A 12500-nucleotide genomic window follows, 5' to 3' on the forward strand; every position below is an offset into this window, starting at 1 on the left:
ATCACTCTCATATAAATTATAAATAAATTATTAGGGTACAAAAATAACGTTTGAATTAATAAGTAAACAAGTTAATTTTCCGCTGAAAAAAGACAACTATATTAACCTATATCAACGGAAATAGTATTATTTTAACGAGTAGGCCTACACGATGCTCAGTTTAAAAAATGTGAAAAAATGATTAGGCCTAGGGAAACAAAACCTTGTAATTGTAACTCCTTATCACTCTCATATAAATTATAAATAAATTAATAGGGTACAAAAATAACGTTTGAATTAATAAGTAAAAGATAAATCATATATTCAGCAACGGAAATAGTTTTATTTTAACGAGTAGGCCTAGACGATGCTCAGTTTAAAAAAGTAGTAAATATCTTAGGCCTACACGATGCTCAGTTTAAAATATATTTAAACAATTTTTGTGACCGAACGAAAGGATATTTTTTAAAACTTTCTTCGGCAATATTGTTCTAAATTATGGCAGGAATCGAATAGTAAATGTTTCAAGTCGCTAAGTGGTCTGGTTGCCGAGATATGGGCAAAAAAAACTGCATGTTTTCAAGGTTTTTTGGCTTTTCCTGGAAATCCAGGAAGGAATTCCGGGAATTTTTTTGGCCCACAATCATCCTCGGAATTTGCTTAACATATTTGCTTTAGAACTAGTCCTCGATATTGCTTCGTTGAGGAGGAGATACGACTTAAAGCTGCGCACATCCATCCATCCATCACCAGAAATGATGAGTTAATAATCGCAATTGTCCGTATGGAAATTGCGCTAAAAAATTACATAATTAGCGGGGATTGATTAAGTGCAATGTCGTTGGTATTTTTAATACTGCCTTTTATTTATTCTACACACTGAACATACTGTTCAATAATTATTTGTTTAAATCAATAACATTTAATAAGCCAGGTCCTACAAATCCTATATGTTTATTTCTTTCCATTTACCGATAAGCTTGGAGTATTATCATTTTGTTCACTAAAGTGAAATAGGCGCGTCCGCCGGCGCCCCTGCACGGTTCGATTTGGCACCCTGGACTATCATATGAGCGCTGTGCTGCATAATTTTGTTTTAAAGAGTGCGATAGACTATGGATAAGAAAGGTTACTATAGCCTTTAAGTGAATCAAATCCGGGCGTCCTCAGGCACCCCGACAGGGTGCTATTTTGGCGCCCCGGGCCTTCCCGTGTTCGGTTTGGCGTCTACGTTCGTTAAAGTGAGTGCAAAAGACTATGAATAAGTTGGGGTACTATAGTCGTTTATTAAGCTGAAACAAGCGATTCCGCCCCGGGCTAGACTGTGAGCACTTTGCGTTTATGTTCGCGTTAGTGTTTTCTTTGTGTTTAGGTTGGGTTTGCGTTAGTGGTTTGGATTTGGTTCGTTTTTGTTCATTCTTTTTTTCGTTTTCGTTTGTGTTTTTTCAAGGGGTTTGTGTTTGTATTTGTGTTTGTGGTTGGTTTTGCGTTTTGATTTGGTTTGTTTTCGTTTCTTTTTCGTTTGTGTTTTTTTCTTTGGGTTTGTGTTTGTGGTTGGTTTTGCGTTTGGATTCGGTTTGTTTTCATTTGCTTTTTTGTTTTTTTTTCTTTGTGTTCGTATTGGTGTTTGTGGTTGTGGTTGGGTTTGTTGTTAAGTTTTTGTTTTCGTTTGTATTTGTAATTGTGTTAGCGTTATGTTTGCGTTTTGTTGTTTTGGTTTTGGTTGGTTGTGGTTTTGGTGGGCAATGCCGGGTTTATGATGATTACTAAACACACAGGTAATGGTCTTTAACAGAAAGGTTTTTTACAGAAGCCAGAGCAGGACCTGGCCGGGACGGCTATTAGTTTAATAAAGAAACTCAATTATTTATTGTGTTTTTTTTATCTAACTAATTTGATCTAAATCTAGAACTAATAGAGGCGACCGAGTAAAATCCCAAAGGCATTCGAGAAGCCCATTCAATATTTTTAAAATCATTCATGGTGTAGTTACAATTAATATGGATATAAAATCCTGTCTGTCTGATTTTTTTTAGACTTTACTAAAGATTAGAAGTATTTGATGTTTTTAATATTTTCGGTAACTAAATAAAAATTTAAATAAACCTGGAGTGATTTCTCCTAAACTTTCTCAAATATTCTTATATAACACTACGGGGGATGGCAACTCGGAACATAGACATGATTTTTAATCCATTTTTAATAACCTAAACATTTAGAAATTGAATAGAATCTCGTAGACAAAAGAATTGCGCACCAAGTTTACGTTAAAAAAAATATGTATAATAGTGCGGAATATTATAAGTAATTTATAAATTCACATGCGTTTTTTGAAAAATCGGAAATAACGCAAATTACTACTTCCGGTCAACGAATATTACTCAAAATTTGACAGAAGACAGAGAATTAGATCTTTTACGTACATTTGAAATTTCATTTATCGGTCTAAAAGAGTACTCAAGTTAATGGCTTTTGATAAATTGAAACCAGATTACATTCCACTTCCGGTTATCGGAAATAGCTGAAAAGTTGAAAAAGAACTACACATTTGATATGATACTTGTTCCTGAAATTTCATCAACTTAGCTGTAACGGTACTCAGGTTATCATCTTCACAGACACACATATACACATACGGACAAGGTTGCAAAACTATGTTTTTCAGACTCAGGGAGGTGTAAAACGTCGAGATTAGTAGAAATCTCGATTTTCCTTTTTTGCACGATTACAATACTTTCTCTAAACTCTGCATCCGAGAAAGTAAAACAAGCAAGAACAATTAGTTTTTTTACGTGTAATGGCGAAATAAACAATGGCGTCCAGCTATCTGATGGGCTAAATAAAATACAATGTATTGTACACAGTGTAAGCGGGAAAAAAAGGAAAACTAGGTCATGGGGTTATAATTTGCATTGTTATTTTTAAAAAAATTATCTGCAAAGTTTTGTAAACAAATAGTTACCAATTACGGAGTTCCTGTAGAGCCAATCAATATTTTTCTTACGAAATAAAAACATCCGGTTATAAACTTGGGCTTGATGAAAATAAATAGAAATGTAGCCTCAAACTTAACAAACTATTTTCATTTTCTCAGAATTTGAATATTTTATAAAATTGATTCTAAAAATATTATATTTCTGAATTATTTTTCGTCTTAAGATTTTTATTTTTGATTATTTTACGGTCGCTTTGTTTGCCAAACCTAAAAAAGCACGTTTTTAATACATGTCAACAATATGATGGAAGGACTCTCGTCAACTCGTCCATTTAGGTTGGGCCTATAGGTAGATCTAGAATATCTAGAGATCTAGGCTAGATAAATTTATTTTATTGTCAAATAAGAAGCAGTGCCCAACGAATCCTCATAAAAATTTATAATAGTGTTGGAAGCTTACAAAAACGCAAACAGCCATATCGTTAAAGCTAGAGCCAACATAAAATTTAGCTTTATAATGAGTTAAAATTTTGAATGAGCAACATGATCTTCCATAAAAGCCGCCATGAACCTTGTAAAAAACCTAAATGATGTGACGTCACAATAAACAAAGTAATTGTTCTGAACTTTTATAATTAAAGTGGTGTTTCTACCAATGAATATATCAATAAATTAATTAACGTCTTTAAATGAATTTGTGATTAGCAGTTAGGTAAAAAAGAGCATTATTTTTTACCTAAATTAGTATTTTTACAGCTCTACACATAGTGCATATTCTCTCGTGTAACCAAACAGAAAAAAACAAAATAAATATAGAAACTTGAAAACAAACTTGAGTTTTAGTAGTATACTAGACTACCCAGTTATTCTTGAATAACCGTGTCTCTTTCTTCTTCTTCGTTCTTAATTATTAGTGTTGAAGGGGATCGAGATTTATCTGCCAGTGGGTTTGAACTCGAGACTTTGTTCGAATTTATCAACCATGATCTTTTTGCAGACTCGACCACGCCTCCAACACAATTAAGCGTTACGTGTCAATTGGTTATGCGCCATTGAGGCCATTGACTCCGATTTCAGCCTGCTTTTCTTTTTGGATTTGCTTCCATAGCCTTTGTCCAACCAAGAACAAACTACAAGGCAGCAGTTGTTTGATTTTGGAGTTGTCTCTCCTAGAAGAGTGGCTGTCCCCAGCTAACGAGCCTCATCTGCCCGAGGGTTCGAACTCCAGACTTTTCGGTTTAGCAACCATGAGCTTTACCGACTCGACCACGCCGACCCCAATAACCGTGTGTTTTAAGGGTTATTCATAATTGATGTTATGTTTATTTGATAATTTTAAAATTTCACTCCCCTCCCTACTGTAACTTATTATCACAAAAAAACCCAGACCTCACATTAAAAAGACGTCACACCTCAGATATATTTTTGTCTTTTAAAACAAGGATTTCGGCTGAGCATGGGCCTGACCACACTATCCCTTCATATGCTGACGTAACAGGTAAACTCTAAATCTACCCAATTCTACTTCACCTGCCCAGTGTCCCGCAAAGTCTCAGACATGTTTTTATCATTTAAAAAAAAATTCTGGCCGAGCATGGCTCTGACCACACTATCCTTTTATATGCTGAGGAAAAAGAAACAGGTGAACTCTAGTTCACCTGCCCTTTATCCCGCCAAGTTCCGAAGGTAACTTTAACATTCACATCTATATATATATATATATATATATATATATATATATATATATATATATATATATATATATATATATATATATATATATATATATATATATATATATATATATATATATATATATATATAAAAATAATTAACATGGTGTCTCGAACCCGTGCCACCCGCATGGAAACCTATTACATTAACACCTTAGCTACACAGGTTCTTTCCGACGGGGACGATATTTAGTCTATATTGTGTTTTGATTCTGCGTAAAAAAAAAACTTGATTTACGCGAACAGGCCCTAGTATTATTACAAATTAATTTTTATCCCAAATTAGCCAGAGCTAAACAAACATAGATTTATATAAAATAATTAAGGCCTGAAATAGTTTAGTATTGAAACTCATTACCATCTAGATCTAGATCTAGATAGAATTCTCTAGATTCTAGATTTTCCGACCGGTTTCGTTAAGTCTAGTCAAGTCTTTCCGTAGTTCTAGATCTAGAACCTAGATAGTATAGATAAATCCCTTGTATTCTTGAATTAGATGATCCTTGAAACTAAAAAGCAAAGATTTATGTCAAATATTTAAGGACTAAAATAGTTTAATAAAGAAACTCAGTAATTTATTATGATTTTATAATGTTTTTTATTTTTAACTAATTAATTTTGGTTTGAACTAGATTCTAGATGTATAGCTTTTCCTTCCTTCGACAGCTGATCTGTAGATTCTAGATCTAGAGAAATTTATTGTGTACTCAAAGTAAAAGAACTGTTGAAAATTGATAATAGTGTTGGAACCTAATAAAAATAGCGAACGGACGAATCGTTAAAGCTATAGCTGACAGAAAATTAGCTTTATAATGTGCCAAACTTTTGAATGGGCAAGAAAATCTTTGATGGAAGCCACCATTATGGTTGTAAAAAGTAAAAACATCATGTGACGTCACTATTCATCCTAAGTACAAGAGTCATTTTTCTGAACTTTTATAATTAACGTTGTTAATCTACCAATGAATGCATCAATAAATTAATTAACGTTTTTAAATTAATTTGTGATTAACAGTTTGGTCAAAAAGAACATTGTTCTCTACCTAATTACGTTTTTTACAGCTCTACACATAGTGCCGAATCTCTCCTCTAACCAAACAGACAAACAAAATAAAACAAATACATATTCAAACATGTAAACGAACTTGAGTTTTAGTGGTATATAGATAGATAGATAAATAGTCTAGGAGCATCTTTTAGAATATTTTTGCCCATTTAATTTCTAGGCACTGTAGGGTCATCTTTAAAGTATTTAAAATAATTTGCCAATATTCGTTTTACCACTTTTTCAATAAGATCCGAAGAGTAATTATGTCCATATATATTTGCATACACTGCAGATGCATCTTTAAAGTTATTAAGTTTAAATTCATTAGAAATATTTCAAGGACATCCAAACAGTATTTGTACCCATCATCATTTTACATATTACGTCGGAGGCATGTTAAAAGTATTTATATACATGTTCATTATAATACAAAGGCATCCATAGGGTAATTATGCCCTTATACATTTTTATAATTTTTGGGGGAAATTTTTACAATTTTTAAGGGCATTTGCAGAGTAATTAAGCTCATATTGTTTTTGATAAATTGTAGGGGCATCCTTTATAATTCATTCGGTTCGATGCATTATCAGTGGCATAACTACCGTAAAGCTAGCCTAAGCAAAGCATAAGGACCCTCTTTAAAAAAAAAGTAAAACGCCAGATTGAAATTTTAATATTAGTTTAAATATAAATAATTGTAAAAAAGAAAAGGAAACTTCAGTTTCTTTTCTATTGTAGAAATAATTAAAAGTTCCAAAAAGGCCCCAAGTCTTTTCTTACTTTAGTGGGATTTAGTGGGGAGGGGTCGAACAGGGCCCATCCCTAATATCACTACAGGCGTTGCCGCATGATCGTGCAAGCCATTGAGAGAATTAGCGTATAAATAAAATTGAACTTCGATATTGTGTAAGATCGGCATCCAGCACCCGTAAATCTTCTATATGCATCGCTACAAACCTCAACTAACTGGAAAATTCCCAACCCCATCCAACAGACCTGCACCTTTCTCCCAGCTGTCTGCCCTTCACGAAATTCCATCTAACTAAACATTCACGATAACAACTGAAACATTTAAAAAAAAAATTAACCATGGACAGTGTTCTCACAACCAACTGAGTCCAACATTTGTCAATATTTTTCTTTACCTTGATGACATTTCATTTGTTGATCTAATCATTCTTTAATCAATATGGCGCTACCAACACTATACGTTTTTGATATTCATCCAATCGCCTTGAAAATTTGGGAAGTCGTTTTCGTTGAGAATATTCCAAAGCAAGTGTTTTTTTCAAGACATTTTTCCTGAAAATGTGCATGAAAGAAACTCCGACTTTTGGGAAGGTTTCTGTCATTAATTTTTAATTTCTGAGTGTGGCGCTCCGGCAGTAAGGCGGCGCAGCTTATCACCCAGAGTTTTCCAGCAACTATCTTTGCACCTGGGGTCTGTCGATTGGGTGTCTGGCAAAGCAAGTAAGCGTTACTTCTTGATTCAGTGGTCAAATTGCAGCCGGCACCTCGGCATTACGGCGCCTTCCCTTAGGTTGATCCCGGGCATCAACATAGCTCTGTACGCCACTGTCATACATATATACATACAATCATATATATATATATATATATATATATATATATATATATATATATATATATATATATATATATATATATATCTATATGTATATATATCTTGATCGATAGCCCGAAAAAACTTGAAGTATCAAATGCATAGTTCTTAAAATGTGTACACTTTAAAAAAATTAACGTTTTTGCGTTGAAAGAAAATGTGTATTTAAAAAATAAATATGCGGGAGAGATCTCCCTTAAACTTTCTCGAATATTCTTATATAACATTGCGGGGATGGCAACTCGGGATATAGACATGATTTTTAATTCATTTTTAACTAAATAAACTTTTAAAAATAGAATAGTGTCTTCTAGAAAAAAAAAGAATTGCGCACCAAGTGAACGGCAATAAATATGTGTATAATAGTGCTTAATATTAGTACTTTATAAACTCTTATTTGTTTTTGAAAAATCAGAAATAGCGTAAATTAATACTTCCTGTGAACAGAAAATACTCAAAATTTGACAGAAGGCAGAGAATTGGATTCTTCACTTACATTTGAAATTTCATTTATCTATTTGAAACAGTTCTCAAGTTATAGGCTTTTGAAAAATTTAAAGTAGAATAAGTTCCACTTCTAGTTACCGGAAATCTCTGAAATGTTATACAGAGCTAGAAATTTGATTTATACCTATATATGAAATTTCATCAACCTAAATGTGACGGTACTCAAGTTTTCGTGTTCACATACTTACACACATACGCACATACACAGATACAAACATAGATACACACACAAACATACGGATAAGATTGCAAAACTATATTTTTCCTACTCAGGGAGGTGTAAATCGTAGAAATTTGTAAAAATATCGATTTCTATTTTTCCCTTGATTACAATACTTCTTCTATACATCGCATACGAGAAAGTAAAATGAACTAAATAATTGATAAAGCCAATAACAGAATTATTATTGATTGTAAATACAACTCAATTACATAATTAAGTAAAGGCCTAAATCTTTGTATAAACAAGCGAAAGTTGAAGATTGAAGAAAGCCGAACTGGTTTTATATTGCTCTACTCAGGCAACGGTTTGAGCTGTTCCTTAAACCAATAGAATATTCCAAGAGAGATAATCACATGCATGTATTGTAATAGCTATTTAATACAATGCATTACACTTATTAGCAAAGAAAGATCGTTTCAAACATAAAAACATTCACCGATTTCTCCATTTAATATCATAAAAGTTAAAATTTGAAAATATTAACAGATTGATGTATTTTTAAATCTGTGGGTTCCAGAAGTTGGCAAATGTTTTTCAGGCAAGTTTATTCCGCGCAAACCTCTGGCTGCCATATACATAACATGCACGTGTGGTGTAAATGGTGCCCATCAACATACACTTTACCTGTGGTGTAAATGTAGCACATCAACATACAATTTACCTGTGGTGTAAATGGTGCCCATCAACATACACTTTACCTGTGGTGTAAATGTAGCACATCAACATAATCTTTACCTGTGGTGTAAATGGTGCCAATCAACATACAGTTTACCTGTGGTGTAAATGTAGCACATCAACATACACTTTACCTGTTGTGTAAATTGAGCCCATCTGTGCTGTGAATCTGAGTGGGTAGGTGACGCCCAACACGATGGGGTAGAGTTGAAAGTCGGTGTGGTAGGACAGGACCAGTACAGGGATGGAGGCCAGCAGGAAGACGGCATCATACGCTACCAGCGACAGCAGCAGCATGGAGGTGGGGGACCAGAGGCGCCTGTTGGTCAGCACTACCCCAGTCACCAAGTTGGCCAGCACGCCAAAGCTGGCCAGACACAGGCGGAAAGTGGTGAAGACGTTAGAGATAGAAGGCTCGACTGTAGCGTCAGCCGTCTCAATGTTTGACGTCATCTTCGCCGTTGACGTCATAACATCTGCAGCCTCAAGGTTGTAGGCTATATCAAGGGATGACGTCATGTTAAAAACATGGCATAATGTTGGACGATCTTTGCAGTTTTTGACACGGCTGTGACAGGTTGTGTCACCTCTGTGACAGGTTGTGACACCTCTGTGACAGGTTGTGACACCTCTGTCGCAGAGATATTGTCAGTGGTGACGTAGTTGTGGTGAAGGTGTAGAACGTTTCGACGTGCCTATAACGTATGATGAGATACTTCCTTGTCAAGTCTTATCAGCTATAAAGAATCATCTACTATTATTATCAGCTATAAAGAATCATCTACTATTATCTTATATCATACTATATCATCGTATATCATCAAATATAATAAGATGCTAGTACATATCAACAGCCCAGGTCTAACTATTTGCATCCATTTTAGGCAATAAATGTTTAAAGTGATCACTATGTCAGTAGTTTTTTTCAATACATATACCAATTCCAAGAATATAAGAACAAACAATGATCCACACATAACTTTAACCTATACCTCCTATGAAAGTTGTAATCCGTTAATCAGTGCTTCATCTACACATGTAGCTACTGGCTCCTATTGGACGATCGGGATGAGTAGAGCTCTGTAAAACATCGTAGATATATTCATCTTTACAAACACAGTTGATTAGGGGTGAATACAATGTGATTTCAAATGGCGGTCTAAAATAGCATTATACTTGCATAATTGTAAGATTAAGTGTAAAAATCGTAAGCTGAAGCAAAAGTATAAGACCAAGCAAAAGTGTACGTGTACGATGTATTTATTGAACTCCTTAATAGACAAAAATTTTTTAAAGATTGGTTGGGACCAAATGGAGACGAAGAATAACAAAACTGTCATAATCTGGACCAACAGATTCTAGACCAACAGAATCTAGAGCACAAAATGCGAGGCTTTATTTGCAATGAAATATATACTTAGACGAATTCGGATGTTTTTTCCCATTACAAAATAAAGTAATAAAAAGTAATTTTTAGCGCAATTTCCATACGGACAATTGCGATTATTAACTCGTCATTTCTGGTTTCTCCCGACGTATTGTTTGTTTTAAGGGAAGCAATTGTTTTTTAAAACTTATCAAGTTATGAATGCTAAAGGACTAAAAGTAAATAACTTTCAGAAACACTTTGAATTTTTATGAAATGTGATACATTTTCTTTACTTTTGTTTAATACATATGCCGTTAATTAACACTATAAGTTTGGAAAATGAAAATTGTTTTATAACACCTTCAATATTACTTTTGTGTATCATTAATTTAGACGATGAGCACTTTAGATATATCATAATATGGCGATGAAGTCTATTTTTTTTCCTCTATTGCTTTGTAATTTGCTGTCCACCCGCTCTCCGCCCGCCCGCACATACAGAATTGAACTATATATATCTATATCTATAGCTATAGCTATAGCTATAGCTATAGCTATAGCTATAGCTATAGCTATAGCTATAGCTATAGCTATAGCTATAGCTATAGCTATATCATCTATATCTATATCTATATCTATATCTATATCTATATCTATATCTATATCTATATCTATATCTATATCTATATCTATATCTATATCTATATCTATATCTATATCTATATCTATATCTATATCTATATCTATATCTATATCTATATCTATATCTATATCTATATCTATATCTATATCTATATCTATATCTATATCTATATCTATATCTATATCTATATCTATATCTATATCTATATCTATATCTATATCTATATCTATATCTATATCTATATCTATATCTATATCTATATCTATATCTATATCTATATCTATATCTATATCTATATCTATATCTATATCTATATCTATATCTATATCTATATCTATATCTATATCTATATCTATATCTATATCTATATCTATATCTATATCTATATCTATATCTATATCTATATCTATATCTATATCTATATCTATATCTATATCTATATCTATATCTATATCTATATCTATATCTATATCTATATCTATATCTATATCTATATCTATATCTATATCTATATCTATATCTATATCTATATCTATATCTATATCTATATCTATATCTATATCTATATCTATATCTATATCTATATCTATATCTATATCTATATCTATATCTATATCTATATCTATATCTATATCTATATCTATATCTATATCTATATCTATATCTATATCTATATCTATATCTATATCTATATCTATATCTATATCTATATCTATATCTATATCTATATCTATATCTATATCTATATCTATATCTATATCTATATCTATATCTATATCTATATCTATATCTATATCTATATCTATATCTATATCTATATCTATATCTATATCTATATCTATATCTATATCTATATCTATATCTATATCTATATCTATATCTATATCTATATCTATATCTATATCTATATCTATATCTATATCTATATCTATATCTATATCTATATCTATATCTATATCTATATCTATATCTATATCTATATCTATATCTATATCTATATCTATATCTATATCTATATCTATATCTATATCTATATCTATATCTATATCTATATCTATATCTATATCTATATCTATATCTATATCTATATCTATATCTATATCTATATCTATATCTATATCTATATCTATATCTATATCTATATCTATATCTATATCTATATCTATATCTATATCTATATCTATATCTATATCTATATCTATATATATATATATATATATATATATATAATAAGCGGCTAGGCATTGCTATAGATTTTGGAACCATAAAAGTAATCACTTCACATGTCGTGCTGTTTACTTGCATCGCAGGTCTTATCATAGGTAATAGAGAAGGGTTTGTTTATATAACGACTTAAGTTTATTTTATAGTTGCCACTGTTTTTACTCTTTCGCGTAACGTAAAGCAAATATTATTAAATACACGCACATTGCTAAGACATATTAAACGGATCAACGTGAAATATCATTTTCGTTTAGATTCCTAGAAAAATTAGATAGCCCAATAGGGTCGAGAAAACGAATTAATTAAACTGTTTTGTAATATTCCAAGGGAGATAATTTAAAAATAAATTCAACTCACTGTAATAAAAAAATGTGAATGCAAAATCTCCTAGAGGAAATTATTGTTGGAATAAAATAATTAGCAAAATGTGAATGCAAATTCTGCAGTTGTGTAAAAGGACATTATTGTTGGAATATTATAATTAGCATTGATTGATAAAAGGCAATCTTTTATTTATTTTATTCACTGTTTACTGATTAT

At 31.9% G+C, this 12500-nt stretch overlaps 1 protein-coding gene across 1 annotated transcript in view; it reads right to left on the minus strand.

Annotated features, from left to right (window-relative positions):
• The window catches only part of LOC131941453 (FMRFamide receptor), a 17242-nt gene extending 8295 nt beyond the window's left edge, over positions 1–8947 (minus strand). Inside the window, exon 1 of the mRNA XM_059300718.1 lies at positions 8859–8947. Within this exon, the coding sequence (XP_059156701.1) occupies positions 8859–8880 (22 nt within the window). The 5' untranslated portion in view covers positions 8881–8947. The remainder of the gene's footprint in view (positions 1–8858) is intronic.
• Between the last annotated feature and the right edge of the window lie 3553 nt (positions 8948–12500).

This window comes from Physella acuta, unplaced genomic scaffold, assembly GCF_028476545.2.
Source record: "Physella acuta isolate Inbredline_101_S28 unplaced genomic scaffold, ASM2847654v3 ptg000362l, whole genome shotgun sequence".
Taxonomy (NCBI): domain Eukaryota; kingdom Metazoa; phylum Mollusca; class Gastropoda; family Physidae; genus Physella; species Physella acuta.